This window comes from Mesocricetus auratus, unplaced genomic scaffold, assembly GCF_017639785.1.
Source record: "Mesocricetus auratus isolate SY011 unplaced genomic scaffold, BCM_Maur_2.0 Super-Scaffold_100691, whole genome shotgun sequence".
Lineage (NCBI taxonomy): Eukaryota > Metazoa > Chordata > Mammalia > Rodentia > Cricetidae > Mesocricetus > Mesocricetus auratus.
In genome coordinates, this window is record NW_024429267.1 from 25,760,083 (window position 1) to 25,777,768 (window position 17,686).

At 40.6% G+C, this 17,686-nt stretch overlaps 1 protein-coding gene across 3 annotated transcripts in view; it reads left to right on the forward strand.

The window, feature by feature from the left end:
• Positions 1-1,557: 1,557 nt before the first annotated feature.
• The window catches only part of LOC101833334 (cytochrome b5 reductase 4), a 52,548-nt gene continuing 36,419 nt past the window's right edge, over positions 1,558-17,686 (forward strand). For 2 of the 3 annotated variants that reach the window (XM_005073666.4, XM_021229316.2), the window contains exons 1-4: positions 1,559-1,778; positions 6,520-6,673; positions 11,321-11,421; positions 13,087-13,168. In XM_005073666.4, the coding sequence (XP_005073723.1) occupies positions 1,704-1,778; positions 6,520-6,673; positions 11,321-11,421; positions 13,087-13,168 (412 nt within the window). In that variant the 5' untranslated portion in view covers positions 1,559-1,703. Of the gene's footprint in view, positions 1,779-6,519; positions 6,674-11,320; positions 11,422-13,086; positions 13,169-17,686 lie in introns of all 3 variants that reach the window. The other variant, XM_013116121.3, reaches the window with a different exon arrangement.

A 17,686-nucleotide genomic window follows, 5' to 3' on the forward strand; every position in this document is an offset into this window, starting at 1 on the left:
TGTTTACATTGGAATGATTTGTATGGAGTTTAAAAAATTCAGAGCATGAAAGTATTTTTTCTTGTCCTAGGTAAAGCTGAGATTTGGCAGACATGAACTTTAACATTATCAGTTTTCCTTTTGTTCTAGTTTACCTGCTCACAATATTCTGATATAAATATTTTCTTATGGAAAGTAAAATCAGTTCTCTAGTTTTTCTTACACAGCCATCACATAAGAAAGCTTACCCTATCATTTAATGAGACAAAATGGGCAATTTTCATGGTTAAGGTGACATACAAACTATAATCACGATGTCCTTTTAGTTCATACATAAACATCGTATTAACAGTTCAACTAAAAGTAGGCGTATTTTTTATTAACTTATAATCTGAGCAACCTGTGAGGATGAGGCAGAAAAGCTCAAGCTTGATGCTTGCCTGGCAATATCTTTAAAATATTTTCCTGCAATATTCCAGAATAAAAATTGGTAAGGTGGAGATGAGAGGTAATTAGCTAGCTAAGAAATGCCTCTTGCTTGAATGACTAAACATATCCACAGACTTTCCCTTATAATAGTAAAACATATCATCATAACTTTGACTGCCAGGAACTCTAGAGACTGCATAATTCAAATAAATAATGTGTCCAGAGTCAGGAAAAAAATAGTACCCAACAGAGAATGGATAGCATTATTCAGAACTGCTCTTTGGGAAAATGTTCTCTTTCTGTTGGATTCTACTCTATGGATCTGTGTATTCACCCAGATACATGCAAAAGATGCTTCTCTTGTTAACAAATTAGGATAGTATAAGGTGCCCTGTCTTGTCTTTCCTTAGATACCTATTAGTAATCATATGTGTGGTGTAGTTTAGATACGGCCATTTATGCCTACAGAAACCTAAGCCCATGCAGCTAGGTAAATGTTCCTTTAAGAAACTAAAAGTAACTTACACAAACCATTAAGTGTAAGGACGACACCAAAACCAAATCACTCCATTTAGGGGTGAACTCCTTGGAAATTTCAAGGAAAGTGAAACGTTATGGGAGGAGGAGGAATGTGTGAGTGTGTGGATAAAGCAGGATGCTGGAAACATCTTTTAGTTGTTTTCCAGACAGGGCATGTGGAAAGGTGACGCTGTCTTCTTAACCCACAGCAGAGGCTCCTTGCATTTGGCTTCTTAGCTCATGAAGTTGTGAGGTCCTGTTTTTCTCGACCTTACAGTAGAGAAATACTCAGCCATCTGAAAGTTTTGATAGTGCTATTTCTTCCACATCTCGGGCAGCTTGATGGTGGTGTTTATCAAGGGATAGGAGCTGATGTTCTGGGTGACCAGGGCTCTGCAAGAAAATACCCTCGAACTCGATCAGCACCAGGGTTAAGGAACAGCTTCACCCACTAATCTTTCAGCAGGAAGCTGTCATTTCCCTGTGGTGCTGAAGTTTCGGATCAGAGACTAACTGAGCATGCGCTTCTACCGCAAATCCCATCCCCCTCCTCCACCCCCAGCGCGGGCTCCTTCCCTCTGACTCCGCCCCCACCCCGCCTCCCGTGAGCGTGCTACGTCATGGCGCGCCTGACCCTTGGCGACCCCGGAAGTGGGTCGGGGGCTTGGCCTCTGCCCGGCCGCGGAGCCGGAGCAGGCGGTGGTGGCTGCTGGGGTCCCGCCAGGCGAGCCTGTCTGGTGGCGGAGCCCGTACGCGGCCCGGGTAGCGGGCCAAGGATGCTGAACGTCCCTTCCCAGGCTTTCCCGGCCCCCAGCTCCCAGCAGCGCGTCTCCTCCCAGGGTCGCAGCAAGGTAAGAGGGGAGGCCGTTGCTTACTGACTCTTTGGTGCTGCTGAAGCTGCCGCTGTAGGTCAACCCGGCACCCTGCTTCCGGCGTAGTTGCTTGCCTCCCTCAGGCTGTCCTGTCCAGCCCTTTGTTCTTTACTGTCAGAAGGACAAGGCTGAGCAGTAGCGGCCCGAGAGACTTCACTGCAAGGCTGGTGGCTAGGGAAGACTGGAGTCTGTAAACCTCCCATCAGATTTACCGCCACCTCCCCAAGTCATACTCCCCTATGTATGTGACAACCAGTTGTCCCAGCACTGCCTCTTCTATGGCCACTCCTGGCTGACTCTTGAATGTGATACCATGCTCTTGAATATTTGTCGGATGTGGTTACTGTTAGCAGCAGGTGGGATACGCATATATATTTACAAAATTCAGCAAAAATTGTGCCTTGTGTTCATTGCAAGGCTAATGCTGTCTGCTTATGGAAGTTTGGTACTTCCTTATTCAGTAACCACATCTTGGTGTTTTCTTTTGGAACTTCTACCTTCTTGGGCCACTTGATTTCTGTTTTGAGTTTTACTTTCTATGACTTTGGGACCTCCACTGAACATCCCTATTTTTCTCCACTTAGACCTGAAGTTCTGACCTTAGATCAGAAAATGAGTTGAGATTTACATTTGTTTTTCCGAAGTCTGTGAACCCAGCTTTAATCATGCACGGTATTGAGATGTTTTATGTGCTCATCGATGGCCTTGTCCTTGGTACTTTTCCTATGGCCATTGAGTCTTCATAGCTACCATACGGAGTGGGGCCTTTTACTGTCTCCATTCGGGTAAAAAGAAATAGGTTAACAAAGGCCTGACATTAGTCATATAGGCTCGTGATGTGATTATGAAATTTCCTTCATTGCAATCTCAATCTAAATGCTTGACTGCATAGTCAAAGGCTACCCGTTGCAGAATGAGAAAATCAGTTACTGCCTTTCTCCACAAAAACTGTTTTCAGCAGTCATTTAAAGGAAAAAAAACTTTTGAGCAAAGGCAAAAAGCTACATAGATGTGGTAGCGAAAGTGTAGTGGTTTGAGTGAGCAGTTAAGGCATTTGACCATGTGGTCCCCTCTTGGTGATGCTGTTTGGGGATGTTACGGAACCTTTAGGAGGTTTGGCTTTGTTGGAAACAGCGTGTCACTTTGGGCAAGCTTTGGGGGTTCGTAACCAACCACAGCTCCAGTTTTCTTTCTGTGATTCATTTCTGTGTGCAGGTAACATGATCAGTCAGCTCTGGCTTCCAGCTGCCATGACTTCCTCGCCATTACTTACAACCTGTCTCGAACCATAAGCCAAAACAAACTCTTTCTTCCATAAATTGATTTTAAACACAGCAGCAAAAAGTAACTAATACAGTATGGTGTGGTGAAGATGTGGTCTCTGGTTTCAAGGATCTTAGTCTCATAGGCCGTACAGATAAGTAAACAGACAGTTATAATTCATACTTTAATAAGGTGTTATCACCAAGAAAGGGTTGGAGTCAGATTGGAGAAACACTGTGAGCCAGTACTTGATACCAATGGGGTAATTTATTCCCATTCAGCCAAAGCATTTGATAAAAAGGAGCTGAGGCTAAAACATAATGCGAACCATGACCAAGTTATAAAGGCTGTGACTAACAGTTGAGGGATTTGAAGACATTACTATACGGAACCACTGTAGAAGGGAGAGCCATGATTGGTTTTGCTTTTCCAAAAGACTAACTGCTCTGGGAATCTCTGGAGAGAGAGCCCAGGGATTTTCTCTGGGATAGGAATTGTTTTTCACAGTCTTCATTCTTTGGTTGGAATTGTTCACCAGAAGGGTTTCATGAATAGTCAGAATGAAAGTGTAGAATGAGAAGATAGGATGTACCCCAGAGCTACTGACCTATTTATTTTGGAGGTAAGTGAACGCTTAAGATAGATAGGACTCTGGAAAGTGAGCTATACAAGCTTCCTAAGTGTGCATGCTTCTACGGTGCCATTCTCCTGGTACTTTGTAATGAGGTAGTTGGACAGATGTAAAAAGTGGCCCTATTCGATACAGATTATTCTACTAAACTATCTTAACTAATTAAAATACTGGTGTACCTGTGTGTCAGTACACTTTGTGCCATTGTAAGAGTGGGTAATGGATAAAGGACAGATTTGTTTATTATAAGGGGAGGGTAAAAACACTCCTATCTGGCCAGGGTGTTTTTCTTTGCTGGAATGTGGTGGAAGGCATCATAGGGCAATAAAGAATACAAGGGACTGTGTAGCTTCAAACTTGTTCAAAATTTACATATAAGCCTTCAGAACCTAAACATCTTTCAATGGGCCCCACCTTGGAGAATGAGTTTATTACATGTGTTTTTTGAGGGAGCACATTTGGACCAATCCTTCACCCTAAAACCTTGAAAATTTATTTATAAAAGAAAACAGAACTCAGAGTATCCTGTTAGTATATCCTATAGGCGGGGGTTGGTAGACATTTTCTGCAAAAGCGCTCCACTATAAATACAGTAGTCTCCCCCAGTTCATGATTCAGTGTCCCGTATTTTCTGTTACCCACAGTCAACAGCATGAGTGGTCTTGTCCTCTGTCTAAGGTGCATGTACTGCCCATCCCTTAGTCACTCAGTAGCCATCTATTTTGTTATCAGATAGACAGTTGAAAATGAAAGTTCTTGTCTTCAAGTTACCATTCACTCACTTAGTAATGGCCCAAGTTCTGGAAAATCTCCTGTGCCAAAGAAAAGCCATGAAATATAAGTGGAAATGTGAGAGTTCTTAGTAGAAAAAGGAAAAAAAATGCTGAGGTCACTAATATCCACAGTAAAAACTACTTTCCATGAATTGTGAAGGAAAAAAGAAAATGTATGAATTAAAAAAAAATATCCTTAGGATGTTTGGTGCTGTCCTTGGTTTCAGGAAATCTTTGAGGCAGGGTTAGCTAATCTTGGTAGGAGGTCTCTGTAGGGAGCTCATTGCACAGGAGGAAGTTGTGCTTGGTAGTTTCTACATATGCTATCAGCATTCACACTCAAGGCTAGAAGATGACTTTGCCAGTTCCCCTGTGTCTGAGGCGTTGAGGTCCTTGACATTGCTTCGGTGTTCTCATATCTGTGACACATTCACTTACGCCTTCCTCCGATTCCCATTCCCCTGCACAGTGCTAATATTTTCCAGTGCTTGATAAACTTTACCAGTGTGTTTATAGAAAACATTGTCATACAGTAATTTCTGATGTTCTGTTTATATTGATAACTCAGAGAAGGTGCACTTTAGCCAATCATTGGTGTATCTTCTGTCAAATCTCTTGATTGTTAAGGTCACAAATTTTGGTTCAAATTAGCAACAATAACATAATTAGTAACAGAGCTAGAACCTGGACATTCCAATTTTTGACTTTAGAGTCAATACTGTGTCTGGTATACCATAATACCATTCTGAGGAAAATTTGTGAGAGCATTTCTAAGTCCTATCTCATAGCTAGGTATACTAAATAGTATTTTGTTTAAAATTGTAGGCATCTGAATTTCCTGGACATCTTGAACTAGACAGAAGGGCCCCCTCCCTCCCTGTAATGATAATAATGATAAAATCAATTAAAATTATCCAAAAGTTTAAAAAAGTAAAAGAAAATGAAGGGGATGTTAAATTTATAAATAAATAAATAGATAGATAGATAGATAGATAGATAGATAGATAGATAGATAGATAAGAAAGAAAGAAAGAGCCAGATATGGCATCTTACCCTTGTAATCCCAGTACTCGGAAAGGTTGGAGTCTACCAGTTTGTGAACAGGCTGAACAACTACATGTCAGAAACTCCCCTTTTGAAAACAAAGTAAACTTCTAATATAGTGGAACAAATTTGACAAACCTCCCCCCCCCCCATGCACACAGAAGATGAGAGGATTTATAGAATTATTGGGCTCCAGTTTTATCTTTTTCTTTTTCTTCTTTTTTGTACTTTGGTATATTACTAGGGAGTTTCTTTTCTCTTTTTTTTACCTTTTTTTATATTTAAGTTAGAAACAAGTTTATTTCACATGTCAATTCCAGCTCCCTCTCCTTCTCCTCCTCCCCATCCCTCCCCACCAGGCCTCCAAGTCCCCCACCCAATCTCCACTCAGATCCCCAGGTAGAGGATTCCCATGGTGGATCTCCTGGATGTCATGTCATCCAGGGTAGGGTCTAGGTCCTCCTTCAAGAATCCAGGCTGAGAAAATATTCCTCATTTTGGGATGTGCACTCAAAGTCTATTTGTATGCCAGGGGTAAATACTACCCAAGGCCCCATAGATTACCTAGGCCTCCTCACTGACACCCACATTCAGGGGGTCTGGGTCAGTCCCATGTTTTCCACACAGCCATCAATCTGGGGTCCAAGAGCTCCCCCTTGTTCAGGTAAAGTGTTTCTGTGGGTTAAACCAGCCCAGTCTTAACTCCTTTGCCCATCAGGTCTCCCTTCTCTCTCTCTCTCTCTCTCTCTCTCTCTCTCTCTCTCTCTCTCTCTCTCTCTCTCTCTCTTTCTCTCCTTCCATCCTTCCTTCCTTCCTTTCTTTTTTTTGAGATGGACTCTTGAGTGTAGTCCAGGATGTCTTCCACTTTGCCATGTTTCCACTTCAGCCTCCCAGGGTTTCTTTTTAAAGGAGAATAAAAGGACTGATGTAGCCGCAAAACAACTCGAGGGAGGAGGAAAGGGAAGTGGCCCCCTTGAAACTGGCTGTAATTTCTGTTTTACACTCTTAGGTACCTTTAAAACAAGGCAGAAGTCTTATGGACTGGATTCGACTGACCAGAAGTGGAAAGGACTTAACTGGACTGAAAGGCAGGTTAATTGACGTAACTGAAGAAGAGCTTAAGACACACAACAAGAAAGACGACTGTTGGATATGCATAAGAGGTAGGTGGTGATAACTTAGCACTTCAGAAACTTGTTAACTTTCCATTGGTAATGTACTGAGCCAGAGTCAGGATGTATTTCAGATTTTGATAACAAAATTACCTCACTGGGCGGTAGATAATGTCATTCTCACTTTGGACCATATTCTTCCTTATAACCTTTTACATTTTGATGCAGAAGACAGGAAACTTCTGAATGGAAATCATTCTGTAGAACCCCTATATTGCATTCCTTTGAAAGGAAGCATGTGTTCGCCAAGTAATTTACCACCATGGCGATGGGGTTATAGTGTTCAGTGGTACCCAGCATGTGGACTGAGTGCCCATCAGAGCCTTGTGGTGGAATACTGCTAGAAAACTGTCTCTGAGAGCCTAAAGGAAACCGTGTGTGTGTGTGCTTGCTTGTGCACATGTGCACTTGTGAGAACACTGTTCCGTGTGTGTCTGTGGAGACCAGAGGCTGATGAGCTTTTGGTCCAGTGAGACATATACCACACACATACACAAAGAATCAGTTCATTAGGAAGACCATGTTAACGTGTGGTTACAAAGCTTTAAAATACATAACAGACACTAGTATAATTGAGGGATGGAATTAAAATTTTCATTGAGAGTTGTAAATTTTAATCCTGTTCAGCAGTTGTGAGAGCTAGACACAGTAATGAAAGCAGTAGTAGTGTAGTTTCCTTATTGAACACAAGATGGCGAAATTGTCACAGTACTTACACTTTTAGGCTTGAGAAACTCCCATCTTTGTAGTTGAAAAATAGTTACACCATGTTTTACCTTGTGAACATATCTCTTCCCATCGTGTCTTAGGGCCAACTTAATTAGCAATGGTAAAAATTTTAAGTAAGTGAAAATGCTGTTCTATAATGGCATATACTTGCTATATACATGATCAACATTAAAAACATTTATTGAATGGATACCATCGAAAATTTCAATATTTATTTGAATGTTGAGACCAAAAATTAGTCTTGAATGTTTACCTTTACTTAGCTGAGTGTGTCAGACTTTTTTGGGGTCTTGAAATCCCCCTCATCTTTTAACAATTGATGAGAGTTGCTTTTGTTTGCATGATGTCTCTAACATTTCCATTAACTAAGAAAAGTAAGGAATATTAAAAATTATTTAATAAAGGTAATAAGCCCACTGTTTGTTGTAAATGGTATCTATGTTTCTGAAAATAACTTTTCTAAAAGAAAAATACAGAAGTGCTTCATTTTCTATTTTGGTAAATATCTCTAATGTATAGTTTAATAGATGACAGCTCATATGTGTTGTTGTGTTACTGTCTCCAGTCTCATATTACTTGTCTATGTAACTTCTGGAAAACCCCACATTTATGAAAGATTAAGAATTTTAAGCAAACATAATATTTTAGTTTTATTGGGAAAAATTTTCCACCTTGGACCACCAGAAGTGTCTTCCTTGAGCTTCCTCTGGAGTTCCTGGGCTCTATTATGAGACTCTGTGACTTATGGAAGAGAAGAAAGAAGAAATGAAAAATTCTAGTTAGTAACATGTGGCCCAAAGTATGGTGATACCATTGTGGTTCACATGCATAGTTACCTAGCCTGAGAAACTGTGGCATCTTCATCTGGGAGACAGATGAATAGACACAGGTGTCACTTGGGTAGGGATTGTCACAAAGATCTGGGTATGAGGTTACAGTGGAGTATGTTGCAGTTCTGAATCTAGTCATCTGAGGTAGTGTGGCCTGATACAGGTTCTGAAGGTTGATAAAGGCTTTCCCTGTCTCTGCAGAGTTGGCAATAGGACTAAAAACCAAGCTCTCCAAAACTGAGACATTCAAAATTGCCATTGAGGGGAATACATGGTGTAATACTTAGTACATACATAATAGACAGTGATGAGCATTTTACCTAGCCATCAAACAAAAAATACTTAGGCTTGCAACAGCATGGATGAACCTTGCAGATATGCTATTGGAAGAAGGAAGCTATAAAAGATTATGTTTTCTGTGATTGCACTTCTATGAAATGTTCAGAATAAGCAAACCTAAGCAAACAGAATGGTGTGTGTGTGTGTGTTTGTGTGTCCACATGGCTTTTACCTCTATCCCATTTTGTGTATCTTACTGTTCTGCATCTGTCTGGCTTCTCCACCCTTCTTCTTCCCACATTCTCTCTGCCCCAGAAGTTCTGCCTGGCTATTGGTCATTTAACTTTTTATTAAACCAATTATAATGATGTATCTTCACATAGTATAAAAGAATATACCACAAATGGACTAGAGAGAAGGCTCAGTCATTAAAGGCTAGGCTCAGAGCCAAAAATATAAGAATATACCATAATATTTCTTCCTTTTTGTCCAAATAAAATAGAAAGGTTTTAGCTCTAAAGTGCAAAACTAGATACATGGCTTGGTTACCTTTACTTTGTAATGCCATGCTACTTGCTCTGCGTCCCTGGTGTCTTTCTGTGTCTCTGCCCTTCTTCTTCCCAGTGTCCTGTCTCCCCTGAGAATTCTACCTAGCTTTTTATTAAACCAGTCACAGTGACATGCATCACACAGTGTAAAGGAATACTCCACAACACTCAGATTCCTGCCGCCTTGACTTCCCTGCGGTGATGGACTGTCACCTGGATTTGTGAGCCAAAATAAACTTTTGTTCGAGCTGCTTTTGTCAGGGTGTCTTACCACAGTAACAGGAAAGGAGACTAAGCTGTCACAAATAGCAATTATTTCTATGTAACAGGCAACAACATGCTCAGATCTGCTGCTTTCTCATGTCCCAGTCAACGTTCAATGTCCTTCTTTTTGTTTTCCTTTTTTTGATTGTTAGGAAATGCCTTTTAAAAGAAGACAAGATAGATTAGGTGGGTATAAATCTCTGTATCAAAGGAGATCAACTGGTTTCCTTTCTATTTAGCAAATTACAAAGACACTGCCAAGTGTGATTGGCTCTGATATGTCTTAGACCAAGAGCCTTCACTGCTCTTGGTGATGGTGGGTTCTGTAAACATCCCCAGCTTTGTCCCTCTAGAGAGTGTGATATTCTCAGACCCACAGAGTGGTCCTGGATTGTCAGAACAAAGGAAAGAGTACTAGAAGGTTATCAACTTGATGGTCTGCCAGGCTGTGGAGAACACGTGGGGTATGTCAGATGTACTGACAAAGCTATTAAAGCTACTTGAAAAACTAGCTCCCGAAACATGTGACACCACTCACACGGAGGACATCTTGTCTTGAGTAATCTGATCAAGACTTGGTTGCCCAGAAAGTTTGAAATTCGTCTAAGAAGTATCCTGTGTCTTAAAAAATCCTATTGGGAGTGATTTTGATCCTGTTACAACTCACATTTCTGAACTATGGGTTTTGAAGCATTAAAGAACAGGAAAACATCCTCCTGAATATGATGGACTGCTAGATTGTCTGTGAATTCACCACCTTCTGTGTTTGCCTCTGTAATTTTGTACTGAACTCTGAATTATAAGTTATTTCCTAAAATAGAAAAGTCACAGTAGCGTTTTTGGATTTCCAACAGCCTCCTCTTCCCTCCAAGATGAGTATATCGAATGAACATTTTAGTTGCTTGGGGTTGTTTAAATGTATGAAAGTCTTCCTGAATGAGAAATCAGTTTTAGATATTCAAACATAAACACTTCTAATTGCACCTTTGAATTGCTTTTACAGCTGGATTAGTCTGCTTTCTAGTACTGATATAGAATGCTTGTTTCCTTGATGAAGCCTCCAGCCAGCATTTCCTGCTTTGTTCCCTGCTCATTTGTTTTCAAAGATAAAAATGTAGTTGAATGCATGCATAGATTAAATAAATACTTGGGGAAGGTCAAAAGATGAAGGTCTGAAAAGCTTTATTCTTTGGGCAACTGCAGAGATGAGACAGGCCACCCTCTATAGAGCAGGCCAAATGCTCATCGTGGCTTAGCCTTACTAAAGATCTGACTCATGAAGAAGAGATCCATCTTTCTCATCAGACTCTTACCAGGGCAGTAGACAGCAGTGGGGCAAAATGTTATTTCTGTGTGGGGGGTGTACATTAAAAAATTACATAGTTTCTTTGTGTTAGGAGGCAATTCCGTGTGGTCTTTTGCATTTCTTTGTTTTATGAGCAGAGACAGTATTCTGGTCAATATTTTCATGGATGTTTGAATTCTAAAAAAAAAAAAAAAACCTGGTTAGTGGGACATCTTCTCCTAGAACAGAACCAGATTACTCATGGGTCAGTTTAATAATGAACATGTCCTCTCCGGAGCAGAGAGAAGACACTCTCACTGGGAGTTAGGACCTGAGTTTCCTAAGGCCCAGATTCCTCTACTGCAGGAGTAGGGGTGTGCAGCCCACTGGGCCCTCTTCACATAACTCGTAGGAATTGGGGCTCAAAGAGCTGGTGCAAATGTTACTTTTGTAGTGCAAGTATTGATATATTAAACTTTCATGTCTTAACCAAGTCCCCTGTTGTTTATAAGAGACCAGGAAACTGGCAGGCTAATTAGCTAGCCTCCAAGAGCAGTGAAATTTCAATCTTCACAGCTCATGGTACTTTGAAAAAATGAATTCTTAAATGAAATGTTGACAGAGATTTATTGGACCTTATATTTATAGGTCTTGTAATTTCTAGAAAGTTCATTGGGTATTATTTGTCCTTGCCTTGATGCAGGACTTGTTTACAATGTCAGCCCATACATGGAGTACCATCCTGGCGGGGAGGATGAGCTCATGAGAGCAGCAGGAACAGATGGAACTGATCTATTTAATGAGGTAAGTTTCCACAGGTAGTCAGAGCATGGTATGCATAGATTTAGCAGGGAGAAATTTTGTAGGAAGAAATCACTTGTATTCGTTTGAGATGGGTGGGCTTGAATTTTGAGATGCAGGCAGGTGTTCACAGGTAGCAGCTGTTCATGTGATTTTTCAAATCACTATTAAAATTCTAGAGTGGTTTCAAATATGTGGCATGAACTTTGATTCCTCTGCCAGCAAGTCTTGCATCTGTCTTGATTTATTTTGGTAGTGATGGTAATTGATTTACACAAGACACTATCAATGGGAAAAGGGAACAGCTGCATCTGCCATTACAAATCACTTTAGTTTTTTTTTTTATTTAATTTTAGTTAGCATACAGCATTCTTGCTTTTTCCTTGTGGGGAGATAGTTGTACATCTGGTCCGTGTTACTACGTGGAACCCCTACCTCTTAGAGGAAGTTAAAGTTAGTTAATGAATAAGAAACTTTCTTTTTCTAAATTAATAGCAGAGGTTCAACATGTATCTCAAAAGCTGTTTGCATCTGTACACTTTTCTCCAAATTTACAAAAGAACATTAGTTTCCCCACCATTTAAAAGTTATATAGAATATGTTAATTGCCATCAGTTTTGTTAATGGTTATTCTGATATTATAGTCATTAGAGGTTTAGTAATTTGCCCTTGTTTCACATTTCATTTTGCATATTAATGATAACTGTGTTGTATAATACTAGGTTTTAACCACTTAAGATATCTGAATCAGCTTGGGGTATTTTATGGTGGTTTTGATCAAATATAATTTGATTTCTATTATTTTTTAATTATTTTCTTTATCTCTGAGGTCATAGGTCATTTTTGATCAAGTTGTCAGAAATGTAATTTGTTTTATGTTTAAAAATACTTAGGTGCATCTGCTTTAATGATGGGACTTGTTTGTTCTGGTGCTCATCCTCGGGGTGCAAAAGTCTTATTTGCTCTTTGGTTGTGTTAGTATTCCCTTGGGAGAGTCTTCTTGTTCCTCTAAGAGCTGTTCCCTTTGTTGTTTACTGTTTGTTACTTTCTAACAAGGCAAACCAAGTCAGTTTAGCAACATTTGCCTAACATGTTTGCTGTAGTTGTTTCCTGGCTCTCCCTGTGTTCTCTGGTATGGTACCTCTTCAGCAGAACCAGCACCAAGTTTATGTGGGACTCATGTGAGGAAGACGGTGCTTTACTTAATACATTGGTGCATTCCTGGCTTTAATGAACCAGTAACATTTATTATTTATGACTGTAACTCACTGGAAAAGTAAAGTTTTGTATTCTAGAAGCTTCTGGTGTATTCACTGTATAAATTTCCCTACACACCATGTTAGAGATGTACAAAGAATCTATTGGTTCATATCTTTATTGTCTTCATCTGTTTCCAGTTTTGATCCCACTGCTGAACCCTTATTTTGTCATTTCCACATAACTGATAGGCCAGTTCGATGGCCTGTTGGTGTTTCTACTCAGGCTCTGGTGATCATACTGGCTTACCTTCCCTCTGTGTTTCCTGTTGCTCATTTCCAGAGAAAGGGACTGAGCTACTGAGTAGTCTTTTCCCACAACGGCCAGTATGTGGTCACTGGCCAGATTCTTTCATGACCATGCATCCTGTGGAGGTAGAGTCATGTTGCTTGTTGGCCATTCGTCTCCCAGGTTCATCGTTGGGTCAATTATGAATCCATGCTGAAAGAATGCCTGGTTGGCAGGATGGCTATGAAGCCTGCTGTTACAAAAGGTAAGCAAAAAAAGCGAGTGCTTTTAAAAATAAAGCTGGATTTCATTGAATAGGATTAAGTAAATCATGGTATTGTCCCCATTTTTACTGGCCTTCTGCTGTAAGTGCTCTAAAGGGTTTATTCAACCTTGGGCCTCCACAGTGCATGCACACACATACATGTGCATGTGTACCCATCCACATGTGCTCCCCCATGCCCACACATGTAAGAAAATGCACACGCTCACCCATACACACACACACACACACACACACACACACACACACTACATGAAATGGAGAAAATAAAAATAAGGAATTCTATAGTGACTTCACCTTAAAAATGTGATGTGTTTTGTAGAAAGTTGTAAGGAATAAATATCATAGAAGAAAAAACTGTATTTGCTTCCTTATTTTCAGTAATCTCACATCCTGTCATTAAATAACCAGATTAGTGACAGTATTGGTTATGAATCTTGGCTGAGTTGGTTTTTTTTTTGGAGGGGGAGGTTTAGTCTAGTGGTTTTGTGGTTTGTTTGGTTTTGGGTTTTTTTTTTTTTGGTATTGTTGTTGTTTTGGTTTGGTTTTTTTGAGACAGTGTTTCTCTGTATTGTTTTGGAGGCTGTCCTGGAACTCGTTCTGTAGACCAGGCCTCGGACTCACAGAGACCTGCCTGCCTCTGTTTCCCGAGTGCTGGGATTAAATTTAGGCATGCGCCACCAACACCCAGCTTTAATTTTTTATAATTTTTAGAGTTGGTATCTCATTGTGTTATTCCAGGCTAGACTCAAACTCATGATCCTTTTTCCAGGCCTCTGAAAGCTTAGGATTACAGATGTGGCAGGCATATTGTCCCATGCTCAGCTTATAATTTAACAGTTCTGATTGCTCTCACAGAACTCAAAAATCAAAGACTATAAGAAGTTATACTGTACAATGTCACCTCCTGGCTTTATCTCCTGCTTATCTTGAATCTTCCTTGTCACTTCAACTGTGTAGTCCCCTTTGTGGTTAAGCTTCTTTTACAGTATAATTACCTCTAAGTTAGAGTTCTTATTACAACTGACCAAGGTCAGTTCTTCCTGACCTCTTTCAGAAGAGCATGCTCTGAGGGTCTGAATGGAATTGCAGTAGCAGGAACACTTCATATAACCCCTTTCTGTGAAGGGATATAGCCATTTCTTTTTAGTCACTCGTGACTTTGGCTCTCAAGTTTAGAATGAATAAGTCTATTCAAGCAGAGTCTTGACTACATAGTTCAGTGAGTTTTGTAATTCGACACCTCATTGCTAGAAGTTTCTCTCAGTAAACTTCTGTGTAGGTCCTGGGGTTTTAGATCTGCATAGGAATATCCATTGTCACATAGGGGTAAGAGACAGGGACTTGGATCTGTAAGAGACAGGAAGTTGGAACTGAGCCCCTATTTATGGCCTGTACTTGGTAGATCTATGTGTTTAATGAAAAAAGTATTTAACAGCAAAGGGAGATGCTTGAGGCTCCAAAGGACGCTGTAACGATAAGCGACACACTTACTGAAAGTAAAACTAAGTATTTATTGTAGAAATTACTCACAAGATACCAAACAAGTAACCCAGATGAGCCAAGTAGTTTTCCACTGCCGAACCGGAAGCCGAACTCCGGGAAAAGAGAGCAAGACTTCCTGTGTGCTGTCTTTTATGCCTTCCCCCCGTAACGCCCCCTAGCCATGCCCAAAAGTGGGCCTGGCTAGTGACGTAGTTCACCGCCTACGTACCTATACGTCTTTACGTCCGGCCGTATACGTCTTTAGTCATGCCTAAAGTGGGTGTGGTTAGCAGTGTGGCAAACCGCCCTTTTATTACCTCATCCGTATGCGCCTCTAGTAAGTCACATGGTTAATGGCGGCATACAGGCTTCCTCCTACAGATGCTGGACTGTCTTGTATGTTGTGGCCTTTTTTTATAAGGTGATGAGGGAGAAAAAAAGAATTTTCCTCTGAGAATCTGGCCATAGTTCTCATAGCCTCGAGGGCATGCTTCCTGATGTGCACTGAAGCCAACATTGTGGAACTTGGTTTTTATTAAAAGAAAATCGTCATTGTACTTCCAGCCCAGCAAGGAGGCCAGGGGCTCTTCAACTTGGATTTATTACCCACTTAGGTAGTAGCAAGGATTTGTATGAAGACCCAGGAGAAGCAGGTTGTTGATCAGATGGCAAGAAAGCATTTTAGGCTTCTTACTGTAAGCATAGGAGAGCAGTGCTCCTCTTCACAGATTACATGTGTCTTTTGTTTTTGAGATGGGCTTGCTGTGTAGAGCAGCTGTCCTCTAGGCTCTGCCTCCTGAGTGCTAGGATCATAGTACACACTACCATTCCTGACTGTGCAAGCAAGCTACTTTTATTTTATTTTATTGTAGTGCTGGGGATTGAACCTAGGGCCTCGTGTATACTAGACAAGCATTCTACTACCAATCTACAATACTTGCATGTTTATTTTTGAGGGGAGTTAGTATGTTATCCCTTGGGGGTGTTGAGTTCATATTAGAAGAACATTGACTGGTAGAGCTTGCTACTTCTGTGCATGTTCACTCTTGAAAGCCAGCCTCAAACCATACTTGGGAGGGTGCTGGGGGTACTTCCTGAAACAACTCGGGTTCTCTGTTGCTAGTTATGGACTGGTGTTGCCAGGCCTTTCCTAACCAACCAGTTCCCACCTGGGAATTCAGATAAGCCACTTACCAGTGTGAAGCAAGTTTGGAACTTAAGCATATTACTTGTGTGCTCCCAGAAACCTCAGACCAAGAGCTACTTCTCACTGCTGATTTCCCAGTGTACCTAGCAAATGCTTCTGTGGGTCTGTAGAAGACCATGAGGTCAGTCCCGAACACTCTTCCCACAAACATGGGTCAGTTGTTATGACACCCAAGGCAATAAGTCAGAAATAAATGACAGTTGTTTTATTTTTCCTGTCCAGAGCCAAAATAACTGTGCTTTAAATATTTAGGGAAGGGGAATTGAAATGATAACATTTAACATGGATTATTGAAAGCAACCATGCAGAATTGAAAAAGAACCAGCTAGGAATAATTTATAGGAAAGAAATAAAAAACGAAGCAGGTGAAGTTAAAGACTCATCACATGACTAGTTCAGTAGGTTAGACACAATGGAAAACTTCAGTGAACACAAGATTGAAAAGCAGAACGTATGCAGAACATGGTACTGGGAGATGAGAAGATGGAAAACCATGCAGGAGACATGGAGTCTCTGAAGCCTAGAGCTTCCAGTCAGATTTCTAGAAGAAGCTGTAGTGAGAATGAGGAGGGAAGAGGCATTGCATGAAGGGGATAAGGCCTAGAATTTTTCAGAAGTAAATAAAGTCAGATATCTAAAGTTCATCAAAACCTAAACAAGGTAAATAACAATAGCAAACATGGGGACTCTGTGTTTGCTTACCAAAGATGGTAAGAAGATATGAAGTGTAGCCAGAAGGAGACTCACCAACACAGCAGTGACTTGCACACAGCAGCTTGTTTGGAGCTTGCTACTGCAGTTGAATTCCCAAACAAGAGACGAGGATTAACAAAAAAAAAAAAAAATAGAATAGCACTTTGAGAGTATTAAGTAAAAACAACTGTCCACCTAAGTTACTCAGTAGAAAATTTAAAACAGATGTGCATTAGCCCAACAAAAAATTCAATCTCCACCCATGAGGGTAGAACCAGGGGGTGAGGAAGTGAGGACTTCAGACTGTGCCCATAGAGGACTGTTATAAGTGCGTAGTTTGTGGGTGGACAAGCATGTTTCTTAGGAAAACAAGGTATGGACTTTCAGAAACAAATAAAAACCTCCTTTTCCGTTCCATCTCTATTCCCGATACTGATTACTGAGGCAATGTGGCCTTTGGAGTGAGCAGAGATTCATAGACAGATTTGGGTCCAAGTCTCATCTCTACTACTTAGACCTGGTTTCTTAGGTACTAGTGGCATCAATGAGCACACATACAACAACTTACATATTTCATACACTTACACAAATGAAGGACCATTTTAAAGTCCTCGTGAGATTTAACTGAAGCAAAATTTGCCAGCTACCTAGAACCTAAACTTGCTGTGTGTGTGTGTGTGTGTGTGTGTGTGTGTCTGTGTGTGTGTGTGTGCATGTGTGTGTGTGTGTGTTGCAGGTGATGGTGGTAGCTAGAAATGCCACTGCTATTCCTGTGGCCCTCCTTTGCTTTACTACTTATAACAGTGAGGCCATTTTTTATTTTTCAGTATATTTCTGTAATTATTAGGTATGAACTAGCATGTGATACTGTGATTCACATGAAAAGATGGTTTTGTTCCTGTGAAAGAGAGCATTCTTGTTATTGTCATGACCTATGAGAGTATGGGAGAGTTTTTGGGTCAGGAATATTTTGTGGATTAGTAGCAGACAGTGATTTGAAACAACATGCAAGCATTAGGAAGCAAAGACAAGAATTTTACAGAGCAGAAAAGCAATGTTTGTGAACAAAGGGACATGTTTTGATCATGTTCTTTTTCTTCCCCAGATCCTTCCTG